We start from the raw sequence: 19408 nt of genomic DNA, 5'->3' as shown, positions 1-19408 counted from the left end.
GGGCTATATTAATATGGGGAAATCATTATACTATGTAGGATGATATCATTGGACAGATGAAGGAGAAAGAAAAGTAGCAAATGAAATTCAATCTGGAAAAATGTCAGGTAATGCATTGAGGAGAGCAAACAAGGCAAGGGAATGGACAATACATGGTAGAATACTGAGTTGGACAGACCCTTCGGTCCAACTTGTCCATGCTGACCAGATATCCCAATACAATCTAGTTCCACCTGCCAGCACTTCACCCATACCTCCCAAACCCTTCCTATTCATGTACCCATCCAGATGCCTTTAAAATGTTGCAATTGTCCCAGCCTCCACCACTTCCTCTGGCAGCTCATTCCATACACGCACCACCCTCTGAGTGAAAAGGTTGCCCCTTAAATCCCTTTTATATCTTTCCCCTCTCACCCTAAACCTATGCTCTCTAGTTCTGGACTCCCCTACCCCAGGGAAAAGACCTTGTCTATTTATCTTATCCACACCCCTCATGATTTTATAAATCTCTATAAAATCACCCCTCAGCCTCTGACGTTCCAGGGAAAACAGCCCCAGCCTATTCAACCTCTCCCTATAACTCAAATCCTCCAACCCTAGCAACATCCTTGTAAATCTTTTCTGAACCCTTTCAAGTTTCACAGCGTTTTTCCAATAGGAAAGAGACCAGAATTGCACGCAATATTCCAACAGTGGCCTAACCAATGTCCTGTACAGCCGCAACATGACCTTCCAACTCCTGTACTCAATACTCTGATCAATAAAGGAAAGCACAGCAAAAGCCTTCTTCACTATGCTATCTACCTGAGACTCCACTTTGAAGGAGCTATGAACCTGCACTCCAAGGTATCTTTGTTCAGCAACACTCCCTAGGACCTTACCAATAAGTGTATAAGTCCTGCTAAGATTTGTCCTCCCGAAATGTAGCACCTCATATTTATCTAAATTAAACTCCATCTGTGACTTCTCAACCCATTGACCCATTTGATCAAGATCCCGTTGTAATCTGAGGTAACCTTCTTCACTGTCCACTATATCTCCAATTTTGGTGTCATCTGCAAACATACTAACTTTACCTTTTATGCTCACATCCAAATCATTTATGTAAATGATGAAAAGTAGTGGACCTAGCACCGATCCTTGTGGCACTCCACTGGTCACAGGCTCCAGTCTGAAAAACAACCCTCCACCACCACTCTCTGTCTTCTACCTTTGAGCCAGTTCTGTATCCAAATGGCTAGTTCTCCCTATATTCCATGAGATCTAACCAGTCTCCCATGGGGAACCTTGTTGAACGCCAAACTGAAGTCCACATAGATCACATCTACCGCTCTGCCCTCATCAATCCTCTTTGTTACTTCTTCAAAAAACTCAAGTTTGTGAGACATGATTTCCCATGCATAAAGCCATGTGGACTATTCCTAATCAGTCCTTGTCTTTCCAAATACATGTCCATTCTGTCCCTCAGGATTTCCTCCAACAACTTGCCCACCACTGACATCAGGTTCACTGGTCTATAGTTCCCTGGCTTGTCCTTACCGCCTTTCTTAAACAGTGGCACAATGTTAGCCAACCCTCCAGTCTTCTGGCACCTCACCTGTGACTATTGATGATACAAATACCTCAGTAAGAGGCCCAGCAATCATTTCCCTAGCTTTCCATAGAGTTCTAGGGTACATCTGATCAGGTCCTGGGGATTTATTCACTTTTGTGTGTTTCAAGACAGCCAGCACTTGTCACCATCTGTTTCCCTACATTCTATATCTTCTATGTCCTTTTCCACAGTAAACACTGATGCAAAATACTCATTTAGTATCTGCCCAATCTCCTGCGGCTCCACACAAAGGCCGCCTTGTTGATCTTTGAAGGGCCCTATTCATTCGCTAGTTACCCCTTTGTCCTTAATGTATTTGTAAAAATCATTTGGATTCTCCTTAACTCTATTTGCCAAAGCCATATCATGTCCCCGTTTTGCCCTCCTGATTTCTCTCTTAAGTATACTCCTACTGCCTTTATACTCTTTTAAGGGTTCACTCGATCTATCCTGTTAATACCTGACATACGATTCCTTCTTTTTCTTAACCAAACCCTCAACTTCTTTAGTCATCCAGCATTCCCTATACCTACCAGCCTTTCCTTTCACCCTAACAGGAATATATTGTCTCTGAACTTTCACCATCTTATTTCTGAAGACTTCCCATTTTCCAGTCGTCCCTTTACCTGCGAACATCTGCCCCCAATCAGCTTTCAAAAGTTCTTGCCTAATAACATCAAAATTAGCCTTCCTCCAATTTTACAACTTCAACTTTTACATCCAGTCTGTCCTTTTCCATTACTATTTTAAAACTAATAGAATTATGGTCGCTGGCCCCAAAGTGCTCCTCCACTGACATCTCAGTCACTTGCCCTGCCTTATTTCCCAAGAATAGGTCACGTTTTGCACCTTATCTAGTAGGTACATCCACATGCTGAATCAGAAAATTTTCCTCTCCATCTAAACCCTTAACACTATGGCAGTCTCAGTCCATGTGTGGAAAGTTAAAATCCCCTACCATCACCACCCTATTATCCTTACAGATAACTGAGATTTCCTTACAAATTTGTTTCTCATTTTCCTCTGACTATAAGGGAGTCTATAATACATTCCCAATAAGGTGATCATCCCTTTCTTATTTCTCAGTTCCCCACAAATAACTTCCCTGGATGTATTTCCGGGAATATCCTCCCTCTGTACAGCTGTAATGCTATCCCTTTATCAAAAAATGCCACTCCCCCTCCTCTCTTGCCTCCCCTTCTATCCTTCCTTGTAGCATTGTATCCTGGAACATTAAGCTGCCAGTCCTGTCTATCCCTGAGCCACGTTTCTGTAATTGCTATGATATCCCAGTCCCATGTTCCTAACCATGCCCTGAGTTCAGCTGCCTTCCCCGTTGAGCCTCTTGCATTGAAATAAGTGCAGTTTAATTTATCAGTCCTATCTTGTTCTCTGCTTTGTCCCTGCCTGCCCTGACTAATTGACTCCCTTTGTTCTCAAACTGTACCAGTCTCAAATTGAAATCTTTACTCACTATCTCCCTGGGTCCCACACCCCCACCTTACTAGTTTAAATCCTCCCGAGCAGCTCTAGCAAATCTCCCTGCCAGTATATTAGTTCCCTTTCAATTTAGGTGCAATCCGTCCTTCTTGTACAGGTCACTTCTACCCCAGAAGAGATACCCATGATCCAAAAATGTGAATCCTTCTCCCGGACACCAGCTCCTCAGCCATGCATTCATCTGCTCTATCCTCCTATTCCTGCCCTCACTAGCTCGCAGCATTTGGAGTAATCCAGATATTACTACTCTCGAGGACCTCCTTTTTAAATTTCTGCCTAACTCTTTGTAATCTCTCTTCAGAATCTCAACTTTTTCCCTTCCTATGTCATTGGTTCCAAGGTATACAATGGCCTCTTGCTGGCCCCTCTCCCTCTTGAGAACATTCTGCATCCTCTCTGAGACATCCTTGATCCTGGCATCAGGGGAGCAACACACCATTCTGATTTTTCGCTGCTGGCCACAGAAACATCTGTCTGTACCTCGGATTAGAGAGTCCCCTAACACTATCAATCGTTTGGAACTCGACTTACCTCTCATTACATTAGAGCCAGTCTCAATACCAGAAACTTGGCTGTTCATGCTACGTTCCCCTGAGAATCCATCACCCCCTACATTTTCCAAAACAGCATAGTTGTCTGAAATGGGGATAGCCACAGAAGACTCCTGCACTGCCTGCCTACCTCTCTTACCTTTCCTGGAGTTAACCCATCTACGTGACTGTACCTGAGACTGCCCCCCTTCCTGTAACTGCCATCCATCACATTCCATTCCTCTTGCAAATTCCTCAATACCTCTAACTGCCTCTTGAACCAATCCATTTGATCTGATAGGATTCGCAACCAATGGCACTTATTGCAGATATAATCCTCAGTAACCCACATCCGACAAGAGCATATCACTCTACTAAAGACCATTTTTGCTTCTTTCAATCTATAGACCCAGAAAATAGCATTCCGTCTATAAAACATTGCTCCAGGTTAAGTTAATACTTATGGCTTATATTTTAAGTTTAATCAAGAACCATACTTCAATAAAACATATAATCAAGAAAGAACCGACTCTACTCACTACCGCAGACCTATTTTAAGGCCACGCTTAAAATCCACTTATTTGCTTCTGTGCTGTGACCTCTCCCAGACAGGTTCCTCCAAGGTCAGTTGTGAATTTGACTGTTTTTTTAATTTTCCCAGACGCACTCCAATGTCCAGCAATACATGAATTCAACAGCAAAGGCAGTAACTGCTAACTCTGTCAGTTAACTCTCTTGCTTGCACTGACCTCACCATGCGCTTCCTTTGTTCTTTTTTTTTGAAGGTGCTGTTGATTTGACTTTTTTTCCCCCAAAGTTCCAAAACAATACAACAGCATATAAAACAATAATCGCTGCTCCTGGAATTCGAGGAAATAACCTCCAACACCTAAAATACCTCAAAAAAAAGGAGCACCTGTTACAGTCAGAAATTTTTCCCGTCCTCCATCTTGGATCACCCAGAATCCCACACTTTATTTGGGTGCAACTGATAAATAAGAAAGGCATGATCACCTGATTGGGATTGTATTATATACCCCCTAATTGTCAGCGGGAAATTAAGAAACAAATTTGTAAGGAGATTTTGGGCGGCACAGTGGCACAGTGGTTAGCACTGTTGCCTCACAGCGCCAGAGACCCGGGTTCAATTCCCACCTCAGGCAACTGTCTGTGTGGAGTTTGCACATTCTCCCAGTGTCTGCGTGGGTTTCCTCCGGGTGCTCCGGTTTCCTCCCACAGTCCAAAAATGGGCAGGTTAGGTAAATTGCCCGTAGTGTTCGGTGAAGGGATATGGGTCTGGGTGGGTTGCTCTTCAGAGGATCCGAATGGACTTGTTGGGCCAAAGGGCCTGTTTCCACACAGTAGGGAATCTAATCTAATCTAATAATAGGGTGGTTATGTATGGTATTTTAATTTTCCAAACATAGACTGGAATTGCCATAGTGTCAATGGTTTAGATGGAGAGGAATTTGTTAAGTATGTACAAGAAAATTTTCTGATTCAGTATGTAGATGTTCCTACTAGAGAAGGTGAAAAGCTTGACCTACCCTTGGGAAGTAAGGCAGACAGGTGATTGAGGTGTCAGTGGGGGAGCACTTTGGAGCTAGTGACCATAATTCTATGTTTTAAAATAGTGCTGGAAAAGGATAGACCGGCTGTAAAAGTTGAAGATCTAAATTGAAGGAAGGCTAATTTTGATGCTATTAGGCAAGAACTTTCAAAAGCTGATTGGGGGCAGAGATTTGCAAGTAAAGGGACGGTTGGAAAATGGGAAGACTTCAGAAATGAGATAATGAGAGTCCAGAGACGGTATATTCCTGTTAGGATGAAAGGAAAAGCTGGCAGGTGTATGGAATGCTGGATGACTAGAGATTCGAGGGTTTGATGAAGAATAAGAAGGAAGCATATGTCAGGTATAGACAGGAGAGATCGAGTGAATCATTAGAAGAGTATAAAGGCAGTTGGAGTATACTTAAGAGGGAAATCAGGAGGGTAAAAAGGGGACATGATATCGCTTTGGCAAATAGAGTTGAGGAGAATCCAAAGGATTTTTACAAATACATTAAGGACAAAAGGGTAACTAGCAAAAGAATAGGGCCCCTCAAAGATCAGCAAAGCAGCCTTTGTGTGGAGCCACAGGAGATGGGGGAGATACGAAACGAGTATTTTGCATCAATGTTTACTGTGGAGAAGGTCATGGATGATATAGAATGTAGGGAAATAGATGGTGACATTTTGAAAAATGTCCATATTACAGAGGTGGTGGTGCTGGATGTCTTGAAACGGATATAGGTCGATAATTCCCAGGGTCTGACCAAGTGTATCCTAGAACTCTGTAGGAAGCTAGGGAAGTGATTGCTGGGTCCCTTGCTGAGATATTTGAATCATTGATAGTTACAGGTGAGGTGCCGGAAGACTGGAGGTTGGCTAACATGGTGCCGCTATTTTAAAAAGATGGTAAGGAAAAGCCAAAGAATTATAGATCAGTGAGCCTGAATTCAGTAGTGGGCAAATTGTTGGGAGGGAATCCTCAGGGATAGGATTTACACATATATGGAAAGGCAAGGACTGATTAGGAATAGTCAACATGGCTTTGCACATGGGAAATCATGTCTCACTAACTTGATTGAGTATTTTGAAGAAGTAACAAAGAGGAGTTATAAGGGCAGAGCAGTGAATGTGACCTATATGGACTTCAGTAAGACGTTTGACAAGGTTCCCCATGTTATACTGGTTAGTAAGGTTAAATCTCATGGAATGCAAGGAGAACTAGCCATTTGGATACAGAACTGGCGCAAAGGTAGAAGACAGAGGGTGGTGCTGGAGGGTTGCTTTTCAGACTGGAGGCCTGTGACCAGTGGAGTGCCAAAAGGATCGATGCTGGGTTCACTATTTTTCGTCATTTACATAAATGATTTGGATGTGAACAGAGGAGGTATAGTTAGTAAGTTTGCAGATGACACCAAAACTGGAGGTGTAGTGGACAGCAAAGAGGGTTACCTCAGATTACAATGCAATCTTGATCAGATGAGCCAATGGGCTGAGGACTGGCAGATGGAGTTTAATTTAGATAAATGTGAGGTGCTGCATTTTGGAAAAACAAAGCAGAGTAGGAACTATACACTTAATGGTAAGGTGCTAGGGAGTGTTGCTGAACAAAGAGACCTTGGAGTGCAGATTCATAGCTCCTTGAAAGTAGAGTGGCAGGAAGATAGGATAGTGAAGGTGGCGTTTGGTATGCTTTCCTTTATTGGTCATAGTGCTGAGTACAGGAGTTGGGAGATCATGTTACCGCTGTAAAGGCCACTGTTAGAATGCTGCATGCAATTCTGGTCGACTTCCTATCAGAAAGATTTGCGAGATTTGAAAGGGATCATAAAAGATTTACAAGGATGTTGCCAGGGTTGGAGGATTTGAGCTATAGGGAGAGGGGAGAGGCTGATTCGGCTGGAGCTGTTTTCCCTGGAGCGTTGGAGGCTGAGGGGTGACCTTATAGAGATTTATAAAATCATGAGGGGCATGGATAGGTTAAACAGACAAGGTCTTTTCCCTGGGGTCCAGAACTAGAGGGCATAAGTTTAGGGTTGAGGGAGAAAGATATAAAAGGGATCTAAAGGGCACCTTTTTCACGCAGAGGGTGGTATGTGTATGGAATGAGCTGCCAGAGGAAGTGGTAGAGACTGGGACAATTACAACATTTGAAACGCATCTGGATGGGTATATTAATGGAAAGGGTTTGGAGGGATATGGGCCAAGTGCTGGCAAATAGGACTAGATTGGTTGGGATACCTGGATTAGTGGTGCTGGAAGAGCACAGCAGTTCAGGCAGCATCCAAGGAGCAGCGAAATCGACGTTTCGGGCAAAAGCCCTATTTTTTACCTGGTTGGCATGGACGAGTAGGACCGAAGGGTCTGTTTCCATTCTGTACATCTCTATGACTCTAAATATTAAACTAACTCACTTTTCAAAGCCACAAAAAAAGTCTCCAACAAACTCTCAGAACATGCATTTCAGCCTCCAAAAACTTGCTACTTTTCCTCAAGATGCCATTGCTCATTCTACACGTCAACATAATTCTGCACCTTCTGGTTCTCAATCCTTCCATGAGTGGGAACAGTTTCTTGCTATTCTTTCTGGTTAGGCCCATCTTGATTTTAAACACCTTGATTAGATGTCTTATTAATTCTCTTCTCTCCCGGGTGAACAGCTAAAGTTTCTCCAATGAACCTCACAACTAGAGTTAACATTTAATAGAATGTGATCAGGAATGAAGTCATCTTACTAGGAGTTCAAATTCAATAGGATGCAATTATTTTATTTGGAACAGACCAGGGTGATTTAATCAAGGTGTTTAAAATTATGTAGGGGCCTGGATAGGGTGGGTGGGACAGATTTGTTTCTGTTAGTACAGTGATCAATAACATAGCTGCATTGATTCAAAGTCACTGGTATCTTATAGAGTAAAATTTCCTCTATACTATCTGATTCATCATTCCCAGGGCATGCACATGTGTTAGCTGGGAAGAATACACCAATAATTGTGCCCCACTGGTACACAAGCCATCATGAAATGAATAAGATCCTAATGGGGCCACCAAACTGACCAATTTGCCTGATTGTCTGCTATTCAAGACAAAAACAATTCCCACCAGGTTTCTTTATTAACAGAAAATAATTAATGATTGTAACACATTTAATGTAAACAAGTGGCAAAGAAAAGACTGGCTTCCTAATCTACTCTGTACAACTTAAACTAAACACCTTTAAACTCCAAATTCATACATACACAGAATTACAACAGGCATAACACAGATGCTGTGACATGTATTATGAGTTAAAAATTACATATACAGGGAACAAAGTTCAGATTTCAAGATTGGGTTAAATTGTTTCTCAAGACTCCTTTTGGTTTCAGCAAAGATAATAATCTGTTACGTATAAAGTGATGGTTGTTCATCACTTTGACAGTTGATCCTGCAGATTTAGGTCTGGCTAAGTTTGAATTCCCTCTTAAGCTTTTTTTTTGCTTTTCACTCAGACCAGGAGGAGGAGGAGGATGTTTTCAGTTTTTTGTCTCAGAGGTCTCTGGGTGCTCAGCATTTTTAGATTTGCAGCAATCTGCAGCTCGACTGATCCGAGGGCTGTTTTCACGCAGTTTACCCTTAACTCAAAACCTCCTAAAGGTGCTCAGTCTCAAAGAAGTTATATTAATTCTCTTGCACAACTAACAGTGTGCATCACTTGTCTTTTCCAAGATGCAAAATGCTCCAAGCAATTCAGTGTCTAAATTCTCTTTCAGTTTATAGTCTATATTGGGAAATACATAGTTTCTTACAACAGCAAGTTAGATAAGAATGACATACCCTTTACACTGTTAGAGGCGTCTCTGATTTTTTTTGTTAATTTTATTCTTTTATCCATTTTGATTTGGAGCTGTGAATTGGGAACTGTGAGCCAAAATGACTTTTGAACTGTGAGTGACAGCTTGTGTTAAAATAAAACAGACAAAACAAGCTTTTGTTTACTCAAGAGGCCCGGTCCTTTTCTTCCACCCACCAACCTCCACATATATCGCATCATCCTCCATCACTTCTGCCACCTTCAAATGGATCCCATCAGCAGAGATATATCTCTCTCCCCAGTCTTATCAATGTTCCGGAGAGACCATTCCCTCTGCAGTTCCCTCATCAGATCCATGCCCTCCCACTAGCCCACACCCCACTCCTGGCACCTTCCCCTGCCACCACAGGAAGTGCAAAACCTGAGCCCACAGGACCCCCTTTCACCTCCGTCCAAGGCCCCAAAAGATCCTTCCACATCTGTCAGAAATTTACCTGTACCTCCACACATCATCTACTGTATCCATTGTACCCAATGTGGTCTCCTCTACATTGGGGAGACAGGACGCCTACTTGGGATTCTGGGACAACCGCACCAACCAACCCTAACGCCCTGTTGTTGAACAGTTCACTCCCTCCTTCCACTCCACCAAGGACATGCAGGTCCTGGGCCTCCTCCATCACCAAATCCTTACCACCCGACGTCTGGAGGAAGCACACCTCACATTCCACTGTAGGTCCCTGCAACCACACGGGATCAATGTGGATTGCACCAGTTTCCTCATTTCCCTCCCCCTACATTATCCCAGTCCCAAGCCTCCAACTCAACGATGCCCTCCGGACCTGTCCATCACCTTTCTCATCTATGCACTCCACCCTCCTCTCTGACCTATCACCTTCTCCTCCACCTCCATCTAGCTATCGCAGTCTCAGCTACCTTCCCCCCAAACCCCTCCCATTTATCTCTCAGCTCCCGGCCCAAAAGCCTCATTCTTGATGAAGGACTTATGCCCGAAACATCAATTCTTCCTCTCCTCAGATGCTGCCTGACCTACTGTACTTTTACAGAACCACACTCTCAACTCCCATATCTCAGTGAACTGTAAAGGTGACTCTGATTGACAGCTTCAGAAAGTCAACCAATATTTGTGGCTGTCAAACAACCGATCATGAAAACCATTTAAGTAATCTTGCCGGTTTTGTTGTTTTCTTTGTATTTATCCCATAACTGTATTTGTCTTTTTTGTGAATGCGATTGAAAACAAAAGTTTTTAGTTTTATAGCAAAGAACAATTAGATTATTTTGTTGTTTAATTTTACTCTGCTAAAGTTATGGCATTATTAATAAATTGCTAAATTTTCTTTTTAAGGTAAAAACTGGAATTAATTATTCAAAACGTCTGGTTAGGAACCATGGGAGTTGATTTTGAGGATCTTTTGAAGGCTTTAAATCTTACTGTGTTACAAATAGAGGTAGGAAGGCTGATTGGATACAGCTGTCTAAATCAGTGTTGTAACAACACTCTCCCCAACAAACTCTGCAATGACAGGAACAGCACCAGGTTAGATTCAAAGTAACACTTTGTCTACACCCTCATCAAACATTTCCAGGACACGTACTGCACAGGATAGATAGAGTCAAGCCCCCTCTACTCTTTTAAACTCAACTCTCTCTACTCTATTAAATTGAAACTAAAGCTCCCCCTACGGTTTTAAACTGAAACTAAAGCTCCCTCACTGTCCCCATCATACATTCCTAGAACAGGTACAATATGGAGTTAGATATGGAGGCAAGCTTCATCTATAGCATCCCCATCAAATACTTCTATGACAGTTACAGCCTTGGGTTAAATACAGAAGTCAATCCAAAAGACTTTACAATAACATCAATAAAATGCACATGAACCTTTAAAACTCGATTGCCTCATGATTAGAAAGGACATCTGGGTGTCTCTGGGTCAGCGTGGACAAGCTGAGTCAAATGGCTCCCTTCTGCACTGTATCATTTCTGTAGTTTCTTTGAAAGCATTTATCTGGCTCTCTTGCTGAGATTTTCTGTCGACCCAATAGGATTAACTGAGTTATACTAGGAAAACGGCATCTCACAAACCTGTATCAAATCCAGAATTCCCAATTCACTCTCAGACGAGTCAACACAGAACAGGAAGTAGAGAGTAGCATAGTGTCGATATATCAGCTTGTAGTCAGACCCACCGATCAAACTGGAACAAATCAAAACCAATATGAACATTCAAAAAGGAGCAGGTAGATTCTTGAGTTGGCCAATAACAGTGTGAACAGGGACATGTTTCCCATTCAGTAGCATCTCATGCAACTGATTGGAAGATCTCCAAGTCTGTTCTCAAATTGGCTGTTGGGTTTCTGCATGAAAGAGATGTGGGCAACTGAGATTTATGCATTAAACTACAAAACAAGCTACACCATTCTGTGATAGGATATGCATGACGAATCATCAAACCATCCCTGTCTTTCTTTATATCTTTAAATTGAAGTCTTATAAAAAGGAAGATAATATTCAACTGAACTTAACCACTGATTTTTTTTTCTCTTTTTTTTCCACAAATACTGCTAGTGAGGTCAACATTTGTTGCCCTTTAACTCACATCTCATAGGACACTTCAGAATCAACCATGTCGCTGTGGATCTTAAGTCACATGTAGGGCAGACTAAGTAAGAATGGCAGATTTCCTCCCCTAGAGGACTTTAGTGAATTAGAAACATTTTTACAATAAACATAATAAATATGATAGTCACCATTACCAAAACTAGTTTTATATCGCAGATTTGCTCACTGAATTAATATTCAATCAGCTGGCAGGATCAAGGAAGTCTCAGAGAGGGTGCAGACTGTACTCCATGGGGACAGGGACCAGCAGAAGGTCATCGTACACATTGGAACCAACTGCACAGGAAGGAAAAGGGATGAGATTCTGAAGGGAAAATATTGAAAGTCAGGCAGAAATTTAAAAAGGAGGCCCTCGAGGGTAGTAATATCTAGATTATTCCCGGTGCTTCAAGCTAGTGAGGGTAGGAATAGGAGGATAGAGCAAATGAAAGTGTGGCTAAGGAGCTGGTGTATGGGAGAAGGATTCACATTTTTGGATCATTGGAATCTCTTCTGGGGTAGACGTGACCTGTACAAGAAGGATGGATTGCACCTGAATTGGAAGGGGACTAATATACGGGCAGAAAGATTTGCTAGAGCTGTTCAGGAGGATTTAAACTAGTAAGGTGGGGGAGTGGGACCCAGGGAGATAATGAGGAATGAGATCAATCTGAGACTGCTACGGTTGGGAAAAGGAGCGAGTCAAACAGTCAAGGCAGGCAGGGACAAAGCAGGGAACAAGGTAGGACTGATAAATTAAACTGCATTTACTACAATGCAAGGGGCCTAATGGGGAAGACAGATGAACTCAGGGCATGGTTAGGAACATGGGACTGGGATATCATAGCAATTATGGAAACATGGCTCAGGGATGGCAGGACTGGCAGCTTAATGTTCCAGGATATAAATGCTACAGGAAGAATAGAAAAAGAGGCGAGAGAGGAGGGGGAGTGGCGTTTTTGATAAGGGATAGCACTACGGCTGTACAGAGGGAGGATATTCCCTGACATACATCCAGGAGAATTATTTGGGTGGAATTGAAGAATAAGAAAGGGATGATCACCTTATTGGGATTGTATTATAGACCCCCTCATTGTCAGGGGAAAATTGAGTAACAAATTTGTAAGGCAATCTCTGTTATCTGTAAGAATAACGGGGTGGTTATGGTAGGAGATTTTAACTTTCCAAACATAGACTGGGACTGCCATAGTGTTAAGGATTTAGATGGAGAGGAATTTGTTAAGTGTGTCCAAAAATGTTTCTGATTCACTATGTGTATGTACCAACTAGAGAAGATGCAACACTTGACCTACTCTTGGGAAATAAGTCGAGTGTGCAGTACTGGAAAAGAACAGCAGGTCAGACAGCATCCGAGGAGCAGGAGAATCAACGTTTTGGGCAAAAATCCTTCATCAGGAAAATAAGACAGGGCAAGTGATTGAGGGGTCATTGGGGGAGGACTTTGGAGCCAATGACCAAATAATGATGGAAAAGGATTGATCAGATCTAAAAGTTGAAGTTCTAAATTGCTGCTAATTTTGATGGTATTAGGCAAGAACTTTCAAAAACTGATTGGGGGCAGATGTTTGCAGATAAAGGATCGCCTGGAAAAGGGGATGCCTTCAGAAATAAGATAACAAGAGCGCAGAGACAGTGTATTCCTGTTAGGGCAAAAGGAAAGGCTGGAAGGTGTAGGGAATGCTGGATGACTACAGAAATTTAGGGTTTGGTTAAGAAAAAGAAGGAAGCATATATCAGATATAGACAGGATAGACTGAGTGAATCCTGGCCTGCTGTACTTTTCAAGCACCACACTCTGGGCCCCTCAAAGATCAGCAAGGCGGCCTTTGTGTGGAGCTGCAGGAGACGGGGCAGATGCTAAATGAGTATTTTGCATCAGTGTTTACTGTGGAAAGGATATGAAAGATATGGAATGCAGGGAAATAGATGGTGACATCTTGAAAAATGTCCATATTACAGAAGAGGAAGTGCTGGATGTCTTGCAAAGCATAAAAGTGGATAAATCGCCAGGACCTGATCAGTGTACCCTAGAACTCTGTGGGAAGCTAGAGAAGTGATTGCTGGGCCCCTTGCTGAGATATTTGTATCATCGATAGTCACAGGTGAGGTGCCAGAAGACTGGAGGTTGGCAAACGTGGTGCCACTGTTTAAAAAAGGTGGTAAGGACAAGCCAGGGAACTATAGACCAGTGAACCTGACCTCGGTGGTGGGCAAGTTTTTGGAGGGAATCCTGAGGGACAGGATGTACATGTATTTGGAAAGGCAAGGACTGATTCGGGATAGTCAACATGGCTTTATGTGTGGGAAATCATGTCTCACAATGTTGATTGAGTTTTTTGAAAAAGTAACAAAGAGGACTGATGAGGGCAGAGTGGTGGATGTGATCTTCAGCGGTGGACTTCAGTAAGGCATTCAACAAGGTTCCCCATGGGAGACTGGTGAGCAAGGTTAGATCTCATTGAATACAGGGAGAACTAGCCATTTGGGTACAGAACTGGATCAAAGATAGAAGGTAGAAGAGGTTGGTGGTGGAGGGTTGCTTTTTCGACTGGAGGCCTGTGACCAGTGGAGTGCCAATAGGATTGATACTGGGCCTACTACTTTTCATCATTTACATAAATGATTTGGATGTGAACATAAGAGGTATAGTTAGTAAGTTTGCAGATGACACCAAAACTGGAGGTGTAGTGGACAGCGAAGAAGGTTACCTCAGTTTAAAATGTGATCGTGATCAGATGTGCCAAAGTGCTGAGAACTGGCAGATGGAGTTTAATTTAGATAAATGCGAGGTGCTGCATTTTGGGAAAGCAAATCAGAGCAGGACTTATACATTGAATGTAAGTTCCCAGGGAGCGTTGCTGAACAAAGAGACCGAGGACTGCAGGTTCAGAGCCCCTTGAAAGTAGAGTCACAGATTGATAGAATAGTGAAGGCGGCATTTGGTATGCTTTCCTTTATCGATCAGCATTGAACACAGGAGTTGAGAGGTCATGTTGCAGCTGTACAGGACATTGATTAGGCCACTTTTGGAATACTGTGTGCGATTCTGGTCTCCTTCCTATCAGAAGGATGTTGTAAAACGTGAAAGGGTTCAGAAAAGATTTACAAGGATGTTGCCGGGGTTAGAGGATTTGAGCTATAGAGAGAGGCTGAACAGGCTGGTGCTGTTTTCTCTGGTGTGTCAGAGGCTGAGTGGTGACCTTACAGAGATTTACAAAATCATGAGGGGCATGGATAGGTTAATAGACAAAATCTCTGCCCTGGGGTGGGGGAGTCCAGAACTAGAGGGCATAGGTTTAAGGTGAGAGGGGAAAGATATAAAAGGGACGTAAAGGTCAACGTTTTCACGCAGAGGGTGGTGAATTTATGGAATGAGCTGCCACAGGAAATGGTGGAGGCTGGTACAATTGCAGCATTTAAAAGGCATCTGGATGGGTATATGAAAAGGAAGGGTTGAGAGGGATATGGGCCAAGTGCTGGCAAATGGGATTGGACTAGGTTAGGATGTCAGGTCAGGCATCCGAGGAGCAGGAAAATCAACGTTTTGGGCAAAAGCTGGGCCTTTGCCCGAAACAGGATTTTTCCAGCACCACGCTCGCGACTCTAATCTCCAGCATCTGCAGTTATCACTTCTGCCTAGGTTAGGGTATCTGGGCAGCATGAACGAGTTGTAGCGAAGGGTCTGTTTCTGTGCTGTACATCTCTATTACTCTATGACATGGCAGCACAATGAGTCAGTGGTTAGCACTGTTGCCTCACAGCGCCAGAGACCTGGGTTTGATTTTAGCCTTGGGTGGTGGTCCACGTGGATTCTTAGATTACTTACAGTGTGGAAACAGGCCCTTCGGTCCAACAAGTCCACACCGACCCGCCAAAGAGCAACCCATCCAGACCCATTCCCCTACATTTACCCCTAACACAACGGGCAATTTAACATGGCCAATTCACCTAACCTGCACATTTTTGGACTATGGGAGGAAACCGGAGCACCCGGAGGAAACCCACGCAGATACGGGGAGAATGTGCAAACTCCACACAGTCAGTCCCCTGAAGTGGGATTTGAACCCGGATCTCTGATGCTTTGAGGCAGCAGTGCAAACCACTGTGCCACCGTGCTGCCCACTGTGCCACCCGTGGAGTTTGCATTTTCTCGCCATGTCTGAGAAAATTTCCCCCGGGTGCTTTAGATGGGTCAGTTTTTGTCCAATGCATGCAGGTTGGTTTCCTGACACAGTATGTAGACGTGTCAACAAGGGGCGAGGCCACATTGGATTTGGTACTGGGTAATGAATCCAGCCAGGTGTTAGATTTGGAGGTAGGTGAGCAATTTGGTGATAGTGACCACAATTCGGTTATGTTTCATTTAGCGATGGAAAGGGATAGGTATATTCCGCGGGGCAAGAATTATAACTGGGGTAAAGGTAATTATGTTGCAAGGCAAGATTTAGGATGCGTAGGATGGGAAAAGGAACTGCAGGGAATGGGCACAATTGAAATGTGTAGCTTATTCGAGAAACAGCTACTGCAGGTCCTTGTTAAGTGTGCACCTGTCAGGCAGGGAGGAAGTAGTCAAGCAAGGGAGCCCTGGTTTACTAAAGAACATGAATCTCTTGTCAAGAGGAAGAAGGCCTATGTTAGGATGAGATATAAAGGCTAAGGTAGGGCACTTGAGAGTTACAGGTTAATCAGGAAACACCTAAAGAAACAGTTAAGAGGAGCCAGGAGGAGATATGAGAAGTCATTGGCAGACAGGATCAAGGAAAACCATAAGGCTTTCTATCGGTATATCTGGAATAAAAGAATCACTACAGAAAGATTAGGGCCAATCAAGGATAGTAGTGGGAAGTTGTGCGTGGAGTCAGAGGAGATAGGGAAAGCGCTAAAAAAATTTTTCATCAGTATTCACACTAGAAAAAGACAATGTTGGCGAGGAAAATACTGAGATACAGGCTACCAGACAAGACATGATTGAGGTCCACAAGGAGGAGTTGTTAACAATTCTGGAAAGTGTAAAAATAGATAAGTCCCCTGGGCTGGATGGGACTTTGGATGGGAGGAGATTGCAGAGCCTTTGGCTTTTATCTTTATGTCATCATTGTCTGCAGGAACAGTGCGAGAAGACTGGAGGATAGCAAATGCTGTTCCCTTGTTCAAGGAGGGGGGGTCAGGACAACCCTGGTAATTATAGGCCAGTGAGCCTTACTTCAGTTGTGGGTAAGGTGTTGGAAAATGCTATAAGAGATAGGATTATAATCATCTGGAAAGGAATAGTTTGATTAGAGATAGTCAACATGGTTGTGAAGGGTAGGTCATGCCTCACTGACCTTATTGAGCTCTTTAAGAACATGACGAAACAGGTGGATGAAAGTAAAGCAGTTGATGTGGTGCATATGGACTTCAGTAACGCGTTTGATAAGGTTCCCCATGGGATTGAGGGGGATTTAGCAGTTTTGATCAGAAATTGGCTAGCTGAAAGAAGACAGAAAGTGGTGGTTAATGAGAAATATTAATCCTGGAGCTCAGTTACCAGTGGTGTACCACAAAGATCTGTTTTGTATTGACTGCTGTTTGTCATTTTTATTAATGACCTGGACGAGGGTGTAGAAGGATGGGTTAGTAAATTTGCAGATGACACTAAGGTTGGCAGAGTTGTGGATAGTGCAGAAGGATACCTCAGTTACAGAGGGACATAGATAAGCAGCAGAGCTGAGCTAAGAGGTGGCAAATGGAGTTTAATGCGGAAAAGTGTGAGGTGATTCTCTTTGGAAGGACCAACTGGAATAAAGAGTACTAGACTAAAGGTAAGATCCTTGGTAGTGCAGATGAGTAGAGAGATGTCAGTGTCCAAATACATAGATCCCTGAAAGTTGGCACCCAGGTAGATAGGGTTGTGAAGAAGGCATATGGTGTGTTTTCCTTTAATGGTAGAGGAACTGAGTTTCAGAACCATTAGGTGATACTGCAGCTGTACAAAATTTTGCTGTGGCTGCATTTGGAGTATTGCATATAGTTCTGGACACCTCAGTATAGGAAGGATAAGGAAGCTTTAGAAAGGGGTCAGAGGAAATTTACTCGGAAGTTGCCAGGTATAGAGGGAAGGTCTTACGAGGAAAGGCTGGGGCACTTGAGGCTGTTTTCACTAAAGAGAAGATTGAGAGGTGACTTAATTGAGATATACAAGATAATCAGAGGATTAGACAGGGTGGGCAGTGCAAGCCTTTTTCCTCGGATGGCCAGCACGAGGGGACATAGTTTTAAATTGAAGGGTGACAGATGTAGGACAGATGTCAGAGGTAGTTTCTTAACTCAGAGAGTAGTATGGGCATGGAACGCATTGCCTGCAACAATAGACTCGTCAAATTTAAGGACATTAAAATGGTCATTGCATTAACATATGGATGAAAATGGAATAGTGTAGGTTAGATGGGCTTCAAATTGGTGTTACAAGTCGGCATAACATCAAGGACCAAAGGGCCTGTACTGCACTGTAGTGTTCAATGTTCTGGTTTCCTCCCAGAATCAAAAGATGTGCAGCTTAGGTGGTTTGGCCATGCTAAATTGCTCCGTAGTGTACCAAGAATTTGCCGGCTAAGTGAATTAGCCATGGGAAATGTGGGGTTATGGGGATTAGCAGGGGTCTGGACAGTTGTTAGATTTGACAGGCCAAATCCTCTGCAAGCATTCTATGAAGCAGTGAGGCTTGATTCTTACCCCAGTGCATTCACCCGAGTCTCTAATTTACTCTTCCAAACCACCAACAGACCTGCAGCAAGCTCTATTCCTGTATCTGCTTTATAAGCGTAAGAGTTATGTAGTTCATGCTGTCTCTCACAAACTTAAATATTATCTATTTTATCATTCTGTCAACATGAAATCTATTGCTTTTTGATTTTATTTCAGAACTACAAGAGGGCAGGTTTTGGGGTAATAATTGAATATGGAAATGTTGTAGATTGCGGGTAGTAGGGATATTCCAGGCAACTACAGACCAGTGAACCTGACGTCGGTGGTGGGGAAGTTGCTAGAGAAGGTACTGAGGGATAGGATCTATTTATATTTCGAAAAGAATGGGCCTATCAGTGATAGGCAACATGGTTTTGTGCGGGGAGATCGTGCCTTACCAACTTAATAGAGTTCTTCGAGGAAGTGACCAAGTTGATAGATGAAGGAAGGGCTGTTGATGTCATATACGCGGACTTTAGTAAGTCGTTTGATAAGGCTCCCCATGGTAGACTAATGGAGAAACTGAAGTCACATGGTGTGCAGGGTGTTCCAGCTAGGTGGATAAAGAACTGGTTGAGCAACAGGAGACAGAGAGTAGTAGATCAAGGGAGTTTCTTGAAATGGAGAAAGGTGACCAGTGATGTTCCACAGGGGTCAGTGTTGGGGCCACTGTTTTTTGTAATATACCTAAATGATCTGTAAGAGGGTACTGTTGGTATGATCAGCAAGTTTGCAGATGACACAAAGATTGGTGGAGTAGCAGAAAGCATAAGGGACTGTCAGAGAATACAAGAGGATATAGATAGACTGGAGAGTTGGGCGTAAAGGTGGCAGACGGATTTCAATCCAGACAAATGTGAGGTGATGCATTTAGGCAAGACTAATTCTGGAGCGAATTATACAATGAATGGAAAAGCCTTAGGAAAAGTTGATGGGCAGAGAGATCTGGGAGTGCAGGTCCATTGTACCCTGAAGGTTGTTGTACAGGTGGATAGAGTGGTCAAGAAGGCATATGGTATGCTTGCCTTCATCGGACGGGTTATTGAGTATAAGAGCTGGCAAGTCGTGTTAAAA

At 43.1% G+C, this 19408-nt stretch overlaps 1 protein-coding gene across 2 annotated transcripts in view; it reads right to left on the bottom strand.

Moving 5' to 3' along the window:
* The window catches only part of LOC140469134 (AP-3 complex subunit sigma-2), a 91566-nt gene that overhangs the window by 45625 nt on the left and 26533 nt on the right, over positions 1-19408 (bottom strand). For both annotated transcript variants that reach the window (XM_072565451.1, XM_072565450.1), the window contains one exon: positions 11075-11186. In XM_072565451.1, coding sequence (XP_072421552.1) covers positions 11075-11186 — 112 coding nt within the window. The remainder of the gene's footprint in view (positions 1-11074; positions 11187-19408) is intronic.

This window comes from Chiloscyllium punctatum, chromosome 48, assembly GCF_047496795.1.
Source record: "Chiloscyllium punctatum isolate Juve2018m chromosome 48, sChiPun1.3, whole genome shotgun sequence".
Classification (NCBI taxonomy): Eukaryota; Metazoa; Chordata; class Chondrichthyes; order Orectolobiformes; family Hemiscylliidae; genus Chiloscyllium; species Chiloscyllium punctatum.
Note: the sequence above shows the minus strand (reverse complement) of the source record. Positions and strands in the feature narration are given on the sequence as shown.